Source organism: Neomonachus schauinslandi, chromosome 12 (assembly GCF_002201575.2).
Source record: "Neomonachus schauinslandi chromosome 12, ASM220157v2, whole genome shotgun sequence".
Classification (NCBI taxonomy): domain Eukaryota; kingdom Metazoa; phylum Chordata; class Mammalia; order Carnivora; family Phocidae; genus Neomonachus; species Neomonachus schauinslandi.
The window spans coordinates 85,427,460-85,440,726 of record NC_058414.1 but is presented as its reverse complement, the minus strand read 5'-3'; the positions used below and the strand labels follow the sequence as shown (position 1 = coordinate 85,440,726).

The window sequence follows — 13,267 nt, the reverse complement described above, 5'->3', positions numbered from 1 at the left end:
CGGCTCTGGACACTTATTAGGATGGATCAAAATTCTCCAGCCAAAGCAACAACAGAGAATAAGACTAATTCCAAGATGTATAGCATCCATAACATTGCAACAGACCCATCGCTCAGTGGTCGCACAATTTTGCAGGTACTGACCCCTGTGGGAATGTCTGCGCAGGCAGTCCAAGGGGATGTGGAGGCCCCTCTACAGGCAGCAGAGCAAGGCCCCAGGGGCTTCGGGGCCCACATGCGTTTCTCCATAATTGTTGAATGCGGTGTGTGCGTGTGTGTATGTATGTGCACGCGTGCGTGCTTCCATAATGAGGTCACGGGCACTTCTGTCCGGAGGAGGGTCCCCTGGGCTCCTCAGTGGGTAGATACCCAGAGGCACTTCCAGAGGCCATAGATGGTGGGCTCTGTGTCCTCACTGAGAACACACCTCTCCCTCTGTCTGCACATCTGCTTGTGTGTGTTCATGTCTAGGGTATACGCGTGTGTCCTATATACAGATGAAAACACTGTCTGTATCATGATATTCTATCCATTCTCTTGGTCTCACTCTTCTTGCCTGTGCCCTCTCTCATTCTCATTTGTTTTTCTCTTCCATTTATCTTTTTTCCAGCCTCATTTTCACTTGCTTCAAAATCCCAAGGTGTTTAGTCCACTGAAGACTATGCATTCTCCACATTCACCTGCATCTCCAGAGATTCTCAGACTCTCAGGCCAGTCTTGGCACTAGTTTAACACACACCCAAGGACAGTACACTCCCAAGGACTGGCCAGGGCAGTGGCAGGAGAGTTATAGGGCTCATTCTTCCACAGGATCTCATGGGCGGTTGTGCAGGATGAACACTGCAGTGCTCCAGATGGCATCATTCATATGTGACACCTCTTGGAGTTGTTCAGTGCACGGCCTGCCTCACTGTCTACAGCAGCCCTGTTCCCCGAGGACCAGAATACAAATGATTCCTTCTCATTGCCCTTCTGAACTATACCAAGCCCCTTGCTGAAAGCTGGTGGAGTCTCTACCCAGCTGTACTTCTCCAGGCTTCCCTCTAGGGTCAGTTTCCTGTGAGAAGCAAGACGGGCTGCTTCCCAACTCCTAGCCTTATTCTTCAGTGAGGCACACAGCCAGGAACCCAGCTCAGCAAGCCAGACTCAACAAGCAGAAACCCCCAGCACCCTCACCCCTGCCCTCGGAGCCTTGCGTGGAGCCAGCTCCCTGCTCCACTGTGCGGCTCTGGTCCTGCCTGCCTAGCTCCCTGACACGAAGCACCCCCAAACAGAGGCTTCTGGGGCAGCACACTCCACTCTCTGCCAGAAAACTGCCAGAGCTCTGGTTCAGCACCGTCTTAGAGACTAATTTCTGAACTTCACGGTGACGCCAGCTACCCCATGGGCTGAACACACAGGAGGGCACCCCCAGAGCCGCACCACCAGGAGTCACTGACTCCCCTCGTCCATCTGTCTGGCACAAGTGTCAGATGAACCCAGCCCCGGGAAGGCCGCAGAAGAAGGCCTCTGCGAATCAGGGCTGCTGGGTTGCAATCACGTGAGCAGCCTGGATGACGGACTTGCAAGTCATTCAGTGCGCAACCACGGACTGTGGGTAGATAACCCGCCCCTGCCCCAGACCGTTCCTTTGGCCCCCGTTACTTCTTACAACACGTCCTACAGTGACCTTATTCCTCATCTGGTGTGTTAACGTTTCCCCTCACACCCGAGGCTTCTCTCTTCTTCCTTGCCTTCATCACGAGGGGAGACTTAGTTCCCCGCCCATGACGGAGTCAGAAGCCGCCTTTGCACACTTCCCTGAGTTGGAGCCCACAGGATGTCCAGGCTCTGAGTCAAACAGGTCACACAGCTTTTCTTGTTTCGAATTGTGGTAAAATACGCATCACAGAAAATGGACGATTTCAACGATTTTTTACATGTGCAGCTCAGAGTCAGTAAGTACATTCACACTGTGGGGTGACCATCACCTCCATCCATCTCCGGAAGGTTTTCATCTTCCCCCAGTGAAACCCTGTCCCCGTTAACCCCCCACGAACCCCCCATCCCCTCCTCCAGAAACCACCGTTTCACTTTCTGTCTCTATGAATTTGACGACTCAGGGACCCTCATGTCAGTGGAATCATATAATATTTATCCTTTTGTGACTGATTTACTTCACTTAACAAAGTGTTCTCAAGGTTCACCCATATTGTAGCATGTGACAGAATTTCCTTTCTTTTCAAGCCTGAGTGATAGTCCGTTGTATGGATGCACCACGTTTTGTTTATCTATTCACCTGTCAGTGGACGCTGGGCTGCTCTGGGCTATTGTGGATGCAGCTGCTAAGAACATGGGTGTACGTGTATCTGTTTGAGCTCCTGCTCCCAGTCTTGTGGGTATATACCCAGAACATACGACTTTTCCTTTCCATGAAACTCGCTAATTAATTAATAGAAATCCACTTTTACTATCGCACATTAGCCCGGGGCTATGTGAGATCCAGCATCCCATGCAAGATACAGGGATCTTGCCTGGACTGTTCTTTTCTGATTTGTTTCCAACCCCGTCTTACCACTGGAATAGTTTCTCCCCATTGGCTTTCTGAGTATGGAAATATTCCCAGGAAAGGCACTGACTAATCTAAAGCAATGTTTCCCGACATTTGCAGCCACGCGGCTAGCTGCCCACTGGTTGGGTATGAACAGTAGATGTGTGAGAAGAAGGAGGTGTTCTCTGGCTTTACTCTGCCCTGGACATAGGCCACCAGTCCCCCCTCTTTTGTGACCATCTGGTGAAGGCCGGGCATGTGGGAAAGGGTCTATCTAGGCACTGGGCACACACCGATCCTTTATTTTTTTTTTTTTAAGATTTTATTTATTTACTTGAGAGAAAGTGTGAGCGAGAGAGAGAACACAAGCCAGGGGCACCGATCCTTTAAAAACAGGGAGCGAACAGTAACCACACACCCCATTCTCAACCTATCCGTGTCTCCTAAACTCTCACCTGTTGGGTTACGATTAAAATTTACTATCCAGTTTTATACTCACAGGCTTCAACTAAATTGTCGAACCAACTGGCGAATAAAGACAGTCTTGTTTCAGAGTGGCATTTGCTTAGGGAGGCAGGGGGTAGCCAGTTACAAAGGGGCATTGTTCCGGATACTCTTTACCAAGATACTCCACTTCCATCTCCCCCTTCATAAAATGGGGAGAAAAGTCCTACCTCCGGCACCCCCAGACACTGGGCCAGTGTAGCCATTGTCTTGGAAACTCCTGGGCACGAGGGGTCGGTGAAAAGCCGCCAGCAGAGTAGAGGCAGGTAATAAAACTGCTGTTAAGGGCGCACCGTGTGTCCCGAGCACTTTACATACATCATCTTATTTAATACTCGTAAAACATTATGACAGGAGCACTCATACTCTCATTTTACAGACAAGGTAGTCGAGCCCAGACATGACAGAGCTTTCCTCCATGTAGGAGGCAGTTAGTCTCTCTGATTGCGAACGCTGGGCTGCTGGCCTGCATGCCGTGGCCCCGTAGCTGGCTTTGCTGCACCTTCCTTCCCAGGGCCCCAGGCCTTGGTGCCCAGAAGGCGTGTGCAGCCAAGCCACGGAGTTCAGAGCACGTCCTCTTACCACACGTGCCACCTGGCCAGCCCTCTGTCCTCCTCTCCTCTCCGGGGGCCCCAGTGCCAAACCCGGCCATGGCTCCTCTGCCCTGGATGGCCAGCCTGAGCTGCCAGGCTCTCAGTCACCTCCCAGGCCCTGGGGTAGGACTAGATGTGGCAAAGGATGGGGAGGTTGGATAGGGACCCGGGAGCCAAACATGGGTTTGGAAATCCAGCACCTTCCTGTACCAGCCGGCTGGCCTTGGCTCCTACAGTAGCTTCTGCGAGGGGCAGTTCAGAGGGCACACTCACTCTTGCAAGGTCCTCAGCAGGCTTCGATGGAGTGACAAGTACAGTGTGCAGCACTGCGCACTGCTCATGGCGGGTGCCGAAGAAGTAGTGATATCCATCATCAGTAGGACAAGTTGTGGAGACGTTGCTCTGGGAGGATTGAAGGACAGAGGAGGTAAACTGTGCACACGTGTGTCAGGTGGTCCCAGAGCTGGGAGAGAGGTCAGCGGGACACAGTCTACCCAGACGGCTGGGTAGACTAAGGCCGGGCTGACAGCAAGGTGAGGCTGCCTCCTACCCTTGTCCTTCCCTTGCCGGCCCCTGTGGAGTGGCGAATGGGGTGGGTGGTAGGCAGGATGAAGCTGAGATTGGGCCCACCACAGGGAAGGAGGAGTTTGCCAGGGGTGGCCATGCAGAGAGCCGGAACATGCTGCAGCCAGGCCCTGGCTCCGGTGGGTTCCCATCTCTCTCCAGGGTGCTGCCTTCTGACAGGGCCTTCCGGAGGGGCCTGCTGCTGACCTTCTGAGGGCAGGCCCGGGTCTGACTGGTCTGTCTCCCACCTGGGCCTTGCCCTGAGCCTGGAACACAGGGGAGCTCAATGCGTGAGCGGAACGAGCGTTCCAGCTCTGCATCTGCCCCCTCCTTGGACCTGGGGCAAACAGGGATTCTCTGGCCACCCATCCCCCCCAGTTTCAAGCTTCTGGAGTCAAGTGGGATGAAACTGCTGCCATTCCGTAAACACGACTGTGTGTCCGGCTTTTGACACACCGTCTCCTTCAGAGCTCACACCAGCCCCGAGATGGCAGGCCGTGGCGCCGACCACCTGGGGGCACGGCCTGGCCCTGACACGTCTCTGTCTTGGGATCTTGGGAAAGCCCCCCACTGTCATGAGGCCCTGGGATAATAATGGGACCTACCTCGTAGGGGGTCGTGTGGCATAAATGGGTCCATAGTTCTAACGCATGTAGACCGCGCTCAGCAGAGGACGATCGACATACGCACCAGCTGTTGAAGGAATGGCGGAGTCTTCTCAGGGCCCCGGAACCAGTATATGACTGTGACAGTTAACCCAAGCTTCGCTGGCTCAAACTGCATTCTGCACTGCTGCATACATGCTGCTCCTTCCCGAAGACCCCCGCAGGGGAGACACAGCCCCTGCCATGGCACCTCCTTTGGAGGCCCCTGCCCCCCCAGCACCCCACTCCACGGAGGGTGCCCTGCTCTGTTCTCAGACGGCTTCACCTTGATGCCAGAGGCTATGTTTATTTGTTAAGCAACCTTTTTGTTTTATGGAAGAATGCACACAGAGCAAGCAATGCACACATTGGCAGAACACAGCTCAGAGCATTTTCCCTGAGTGAACACAGCCATCCAGCCAGCACACACATCAGGAAGCTGAATGCTACCAGCCCTCCACAAAAGTCCCCGAGTGTCCCTTCCAGTCCCAGCCACCCCCCGGAATCACCATTTTCCTGCCATCGTTGATGGTTTTTTAAAATCTTTATTTAAAGGGTATTACACGAATGGCCCTCTCCCTTCTGATTTTTTTCATTCAATGTCTGCAAGATGCATCCCTGCTACTGTGAGTGGCAGAAAGCCCTTCATTCCCGTGGCCGTGTGGCTTCCTGCTGGGTGAATATGCCGCAGTTCCTGGAGCCATCCGCTGTGGCCGGGCATCTGGCTGTTTCCAGTCTGGGGCCGTGACGGGCAGAGCTGCTGTGTCCCCGCACATCTCAGAGATGCGTCCTCCGTGCCTAGCTCGGTCGCTGGCTAGTGTGTGCTGAGCGGACGGTGCCCTCGTGCAGGTGCCTCCCGATGAACAGAAGATGCGGGCAGGAAGATAAAACCTTCTTCCTCCCCTTTCCCTGGGTCTCAGAGGAGTCTCTGGGAAAACATCAGACACCAGAGTCAATCAGGGAGCACCTGAGAGACTGGTGGGCTTAATCTTCCCCTTTCCTTGGGTGAGTCACTTTGGGCCCCCAGAGAAGTTAATGGACCTGCCTGAGGTCACACAGGTTGGGGGTGACAGAGCCTGCGTGGACCCCATGAGTCCTGACTCTGAGGCCACACTGGTCTGTTAATGGGATCCACGTGGCCGGAGAAGAGTCAGCATCAGGTCAGCTGGAGGCTCAGGTGTGGTGATCCCTCACCCCTGGGGTCACTGGCCCCAGCCCCCAGCCTCCTGGACACCCCCCGGGGGGCTGCCTGTGATGCTCATCTGCCACGGTGCGGGGCCCCTCACCAGCTCTGTGTCACCGTCAGGGAAGAGCTCAGGCTCCCACGTGGATGGGGATCCCCGGTGCCGTTCTCTCTGCGCCTCCCCTGATTCAGCTCCAAACCAGGGGCAGGGAGCCGCCGCGGGGGTTAAGTAGACAGCACGGTGCCCAGCACCCGATGAGGGCTTGGTGCTGTTGGCCAGGTGGGGTGAGTGGCGGCGGGGGCTGGGGCGGCGCGCACGGCCCACCCCGTGGGGCAGACCCCGGGCCCGGCTGGCAGTCAGGACTCCCCCCCTCACCCCCCGCCCCGGGGGCTCCTCCACAGGTTCCGGGCTACCGGCAGGAGCGCGTGGAGAAGGGCCTGAAGCTCTTTGCCCAGCTCATCAACAACAAGGTGTTCCTGCTGTCCTTCATCCGCACCCTGGAGTCTCAACGCAGCTTCTCCATGCGCGACCGCGGCAACGTGGCCTCGCTCATCATGACCGTGCTGCAGAGCAAGCTGGAATACGCCACCGACGTGCTGAAGCAGCTGCTGGCCGACCTCATCGACAAGAACCTGGAGAGCAAGAACCACCCCAAGCTGCTGCTCAGGAGGTGAGGGCCGGGCCCGGGGGGCGGGGGGCGGGGAGCGCAGGTCAGAGAGAGAGCCCATTCGGCCTGGATCTTGTGCCTTCTGGGGAGACGGGGGCAGAGCTCCTGGAAGTTGCTGTCAAGTCCCCCAAGGTGAGGACTGACCTGCCTGGAGGCCAGGGCCCGCCCCATGCCCTCTTGGAAGAACCTGTCTGCCACGGCCCATCTGCTTACCCTGCTGTTTCTCTTTGGCCCCCTACATGCACTCTGCCTTCTCCTCTCTCTGTCCTTATGCTCCCTGATCATGACCCCTCCGACTGGAATTCTTCTCTCTTGGACTCTTCAGAGGTCATTTTTCCAGCCCCTGCCCTTACCTAAACCAGAACATGAATTAGGAGAGATACCCCAGGGCCTCCTGCCTGGGGATCCGCCTCAGCATCTCAAGATGGGAAACTTGAGTTCCAGGCAGCTCTCCCTGCTGTCTGGGACCAGCAGGGAAGCATCACCCGGGAGCTTGCAGGTAATGCGGAATCTCCGGTCCCAGCCCACACCCACTGGGGCGGAATCTGCAGGCTCCCAAGACACCTTGGTGACCCAAAAGTTCTGTTGAAGTGTGAGAAGCCCTGGGCCAGCCTGTGTGTCCTTGCCTGACGCACCTGCTGGAGGCTCCATGCGGGTCCAGGGCGCTCCGCCCCACCCCGTCGGATGCCTCACTGGGGAGACCCAAATGACCACATGTGACCACCGAGCCATATCCCGTGGCTTCGGCTTTATAGGACACAGAGACTCCCTGACTCGCTCCATGCTGCCCTTCACATCTGCCTCCTCCCGGAAGGCCATTTCTCATCCAGGCCGTTAGTGCAATGTCTTTAGCCTTTGTGCGGACAAAGCTGGAAAGCTCGCACGTCCGGCCATCACTCCCCGGCACCGTCTGCCTCTGCCTCTCTTCTGCCTTCTGTCCTCGGTGTCTGGGTCCGAGGCGGGGCCTCCTGCTTGGGCCAGTGGCTAGATTTGGCTTTCAGAAGTGTTTACCTCCGGCTTTTCCCCGGTGCACTGGGCATCCGCCCGCACAGCTGTGAAAGGCTGCTACATGCCGGAGCAATCATCCAGCTTTGGAAACAGCAAGGTAGATCATTTTGATTTTTGTTTTACTTCCACCACGCAGCCACCCACCGGCATAATTCTAGGGTTGCCACTGCCTGCCAGAGCTCCCACCAACAATTTCCCGGTGTGGCCTCACTCTGGATCTGTGCGTCTCCACCTCTTGTTTTCCACCCGCTCGCTCCCAGATGCTCTCTCTCCTTCTGCCCTCCTCCATCTCCCTTTCTTCCTCTTGCCCCCGGCTGGCCCCCTCACTTCGACAGTCTTCCTTCTCGTCTCCTCCTAGTTTGCTTTGGAGCTGGCAACTGCCCAGCTGCCGTGGGATTGTAGCTATTTGTGTCTCCCACCAACTGCAACTTCCGAGTCTATCCAAACATACCTGGATGGGCCGGTTGCTCTCCGGAGCTGGCCCCACGCTCAGTGCAAGTTAGAGGCCCGTTTGTTTTCTCTACATGCATGCAACCCAAAGGGTCTTCTGGCCCTACCCCTGCTGCTGTGGCTTCCCTTCCAAGGTAAAAGGATAAGTGGACTTGGGTAGCAGCACAAAGGATGCAAGTTAGACTCAAGAAGGCACTTCCTATCATTGCAAATGACACACTAGCAGCGTTCCAGGAGGAGTTCCAAAGGACTTTGAAATAGGATAATTTGGGCATCGCTTAGGATGAGCTAGGTATGCAGCTTTAGTCCGTGTCAGCTCTGGGAGTCTTTCGCTTTAGGTGAGGGGATCAGTCTAATCTATCTGGCCCTTGTCGCCTGACCCACTTCTCCTGCCACCTTCCTTTCTATCCACTGCCCAATTAGTATCTCCCGAGGTTTTTCAGTCTTCTTTTTTCACCCACCCACAGGAACTAGAAAGTTCTCTAAAGCTGTCCCATCCAATGTGGTAACTGTGAGCTACACGTGCCCATTCAAATGCAAATAGTGAAAGGTGAAGAAAATGTAAAATTCAGCTCCTCAGACACACTAGCCACATTTCGAGTGCTCCGTGGGGACCTGTGGCTGGTGGCTACCCCACTGGACAGCGCAGAGGGTCTTCCTCATCACTGCAGAGGGTGCCGAGGGACAGAACTGCTCCTGCACATTCCCACCGAACACCCACCCGGGAGCCTGACAGCAGCATGTCATCTCCCGGCTTCTGCAGACAGAGCTTGTCTCGTCACTCTGCGGTGTCTAGGAGTCCGTGGGATTCAAGTATTCTTTAGGATCTCAGGATTTGGCCCGAAAGCCATAAGCAGCAAGATCAATGCAGGGTCATTCCCCCTGCGCTCTGACCGGCTTCTGTCTTTATCTTGCTGTAACAGGACTGAGTCGGTGGCCGAGAAGATGCTGACCAACTGGTTCACCTTCCTGCTCTACAAGTTCCTCAAGGTACGATTGGATGTGGGCTATCTCTGGCGCTGCCTGTTACCCACCCCCCAGCTTCCCTGCACACCCCAAAGCCCACATTCCCCAGGCCTGACTCTTAGAACCCCACCAAGAAATGCAGTCCCCCTCGTCACTGTCACTGTCAGCGAGGGGGCAGACTCCTGACTGTCTCAGGAGACAGAGCCCACACCCGCCCCCACCACCCCGTCAGTCCTGGCATGAGAGACGATCCCCTGTCCTACAGGCCACGGGGAGAAGAGCCCATGAGAGGACCCCGTGTGAACCCTAAAGCCAAAGTCCCTATGTAAGCTCAAAACAATTCACCCCTTAGTTCCCTGCTTTCCTTCTTCCTCCCCCCTCCCCCACCTCTCCCAGTCCCAGACTCCCCGAGGCTGATAGGGTCCCAGGCAGGTACCACGGCCCCGTGTGGCAGCAGATAAGCCGCCCATGTGCCTGGGCAGGGGAAGAGCTACCCGACTTCCAATTATGAGCTTGCTTTCTGAGGACTTTGCAGCCCCGGGACTGAACTCTGTCTCTGACAGGCCGCAGAGGAAGCGGCTGGAGTGGGGTGGGGAGAAACAGAGAGGGGACAGGAGGTGGGGAGGTGAAGAGGAGAGGGCAGCCAGGAGAAGACAGGTGGTCCAGAGGAAGGGGGAGTTGACAACAGAGGAGGAGCAGGAGCAAGAGAGAACTGGAGCAGAGGAGTGGAAAGCAGCCCTTCAAGAAACAGGCTCTGGGAAGTTGGTCCAGAGTCCGCCCAGCACGGTTCTTCTCTGCGTCCAGGAGTGTGCTGGGGAGCCCCTGTTCTCGCTCTTCTGTGCCATCAAGCAGCAGATGGAGAAGGGGCCCATCGACGCCATCACAGGAGAGGCCCGCTACTCTCTGAGCGAGGACAAGCTCATCCGCCAGCAGATCGACTACAAAACCCTGGTAAAGCAGCCTCACGGTTTTGCCCCATGCCCCTGGTAACGGGGCTGTGGTCCCATGCAGCCCCTGCCCAGCAGAGGGGACGGTGGAAACGCTGAAAAGCCACCTGGCCTGGGTTGGCCTGCTGCACAGGCCCAGCCGTTTGTCCCACCCAGGCCTGTCACCCCCAGACTCCCCTAGGACCCCCACACCAGGCACCTGGATTTGGGGACCGGTATCTCAGGCACATCTGAGCAACACTTCAGCAGAGTCTAGTGTGGTTCCAAGCCAGTGCGCTGAACGTGGGGTCATAAGCCCTCACCAGCAGCGGGCGGGCGGATTGCACTCAGTGAACTCCTCATCGGCTCTGCCAGGGTGGGGAGGGACACTTCCATGCAGAGCGGGTGGGGGCCCGAAGGAGAGGAAACCAGAAAGAGTTCCTTGTGTTTCAGAAGCCCACCTCTGCCCACGGGTCTAAGGTCAAATACCCCCATTACCTGAGAACGTGAGGCCGGATTGGCCTAGTGATTAACGCCTTTGTCCAGGGAACATGGGGATTCCCTCTGTCAAGGTTAGACCCCCTCTCTGATAGCAGCTCTCACCCTAGGAGGCAGCTGAGCTCCGCACGGAGGAGCATGAGGTCTGGATTGGAGCCCTGACTTGGCTTCTGAGCAGCTGGGTGATTTGGGGCAGGTCCCTCAAATCTCTCCGAGCTGGGGTGTCTTTATCTGAAAAAACGGAGGATAACACTAGAACTTATTTACGCAGGGATAAATAATAGTGCATGCCTCCCAGAGTTGTCTGGAGGATGGACTGGGGCAAGGCGTGCGAGGCAGGGAGCACAGAGTAAGTGCCCAGTGCTGCTCACGGAGGCCCTGCCACCACTTTCCCGTGCCTGTCTGCCTCTCTGCTGGCTGTCACTGTCCTTCCAGGCCAGGGCGCTCACCCTCACTCTTGGCCCTTTTGGACAGATGTGTGATTTCCCACCAGGCCTCCGCTAGGAAAGGGGAGAGGATGTGAAAGAAGGAGGTAGAAAATAAGATAGCAGGTGTTTGGGGTGAAGCATGGGTGGAGACAGAGATGGGGGGTGTGTGTGGAGAGAAAATAGATGGGATTTAAATGCACTTATGGGGAGGGGCGCCTGGGCAGCTCAGTCAGTTAAGCATCCAACTCTTGATTGCGACTCAGGTCAGGACCTCAGGGTCGTGAGATGGAGCCCCATGTTGGGCTCCGCACTGGGCATGGAGCCTGCTTAAGATTCTCTCTCTCTGCCCCTCCCCCCTCCGTCTCTAAAAAAATAAAATAAAATAAATGTGCTTATGGGGAGATGAGACCCCCACAGGCAGGGCCAGGACAGGGCAGAGCGGGGCTGAGCCGGGCAGGAACAGTGAGCCCAGGGTAATCCCAGACCCCAAGGAGAGCAGGGAGACGGTCCCTCCTGGCTGGGAATGATGGGGCGTGAGGCACCTTTCCCCCTCCGTCTTCAGCAGGCTGGGGGGTCCCAGTGGGCTCCCCTGAGGAGGCTTCAGAGGAGCAGCTGTGACTGGGGACCTTGCTTCCTTACAGTCACGTTCTGCTCCGGAGGAGACAGTTAGAGGCTCTGATTAAAATGAGAAAGGGTGGGGGTGGGGGTGGGGTGAGGAATCTTCCCAAAATAGAGACCGGAATAGATTTTTAATGAGCTAGAAGTACCACTGAAAGTCTCATGCCTGGTCTCCCCCCACCCCTTCCTTTCCCATCCCATCCCCGTTCCTCAGGACCGAATCCAGCACAGTGAGCTGAGATGAGGCGCTGTCCCCAGATGGGCAGCAGCCTTGACTCCAGAGGCCAGGCTGCTTTCAGATGATGGGACTTAGGGTCCCTGTAAGGAACGTGGGGTGGGTCGGGAGAGCACAGCCATCAGGTGGATAGCCTGGGGAAGAGACATCTCGAGGAGAGGAGGAAGAAATTGCGATTGTTTTGCCCAGGGAAGAAAGGGCTGCAGGGAGATGTAAGGCCACCTCAGGCCTGAGAAAAGGACCTCAACAGGCAGAAGGTGAGCAGCCCCTGGCTGGTGAGGGAAAGAAAGAAAGGGAAAGCTAGAGGAGCCCTGGACAGTGTGGGCCAACTGATGCTGTCGTTGTCCTGGGTCGGAGGGATACCCGAACGGAGAAAGGTGCTGAGAGGCTCAGGGCCGCATCACTTTATAGCTAGGAGCCCTTCAGTTGCGTGATTAATTGGCCTGACACTAGAACTTGAGCTCCCCTGTTCTAGGGCCCTGCTGCTGGGAGTGCCTGCTGGCATCACCCAGGAGCCTGTGAGGTGCTGGGTGCTCGAAGCAAACAAAAACCCCTGAGTGATTCTATTCACATTAAAACTTGAGAAGCACTGAGCTAGCAGAAAAAAACAAAAAAGACAAAACAAACACCAGGCAGTCTGCTCAGAAACTAACCAAGGGGCACAGGAATGGGAGTGGGGAAGGGACGTTCTGGGTGGAGCCGTGGTTTGGCCAGTGGCCAGGAAACCCTGTCCCTCAGAATGGCTACCGGCTACCGCTTCTTCTCCAAATGCCCTGAAGCATCCCGTGGGGTTCTGCTAGGGCCACCATGAACCCCTGAGGCAAGTAGAAATGTCAGAAGGGCATACTCAGGGGGCAGCCTCTGCCTCAGGGTCCCTCCGGGGAGGATGCCCAGCTAAGGCTGCGTTGCTGCTTGGGGGAGGCTGAGCCCAGGGCAGCACAAAGTGACAGGCTGTGCTTGGCCACGGAGGGGGCAGCAAGGGTCCCAGAAAGCTTTAGAAGGATCGGCTGAGAGAGGGCACTCAGAAGGGACCCACGGTCCAGAGTTCCTTCCACCATTGTTTTCAGTTTAGGACACTTTGAGGGTGAGAGTTTGGTTTTGTAGATTTAGGAGGTTTTTTCCTGCTTAATGGAAGAAGCATGTTCCCATGTGAGCTCGAAGCAGTCTGGCTGCTTGCTAATGAAAGGCAGGCGTCCAGGGGCCAGGGTTCTGATTGCCACCACGTGGAGCGGGGGTGGGGGAAGGAAACTGTCGTCTGAGTCTGCAGGCCTGCAATCGGAGGTGGGGGCCTGCAGCGAGAGATCAGGCAGGGATGAGGTGGTGGCGCAGTGAGAGACCAGGGAGGGATGGGGTGGGGATGCAGGGAAAGATCAGGCAGGGAGGTGGGGGGGTGCAGCGAGAGATCAGGCAGGGAGGTGGTGGGGGTGCAGCAAGAGATCAGGGAGGGATGGGG

At 56.3% G+C, this 13,267-nt stretch overlaps 1 protein-coding gene across 3 annotated transcripts in view; it reads left to right on the top strand.

The window, feature by feature from the left end:
* The window catches only part of PLXNA4 (plexin A4), a 353,986-nt gene that overhangs the window by 312,507 nt on the left and 28,212 nt on the right, over positions 1-13,267 (top strand). For 2 of the 3 annotated variants that reach the window (XM_021692788.1, XM_021692787.1), the window contains 3 exons: positions 6,420-6,688; positions 9,067-9,133; positions 9,914-10,060. In XM_021692788.1, coding sequence (XP_021548463.1) covers positions 6,420-6,688; positions 9,067-9,133; positions 9,914-10,060 — 483 coding nt within the window. Of the gene's footprint in view, positions 1-1,156; positions 1,166-6,419; positions 6,689-9,066; positions 9,134-9,913; positions 10,061-13,267 lie in introns of all 3 variants that reach the window. The other variant, XM_021692789.1, reaches the window with a different exon arrangement.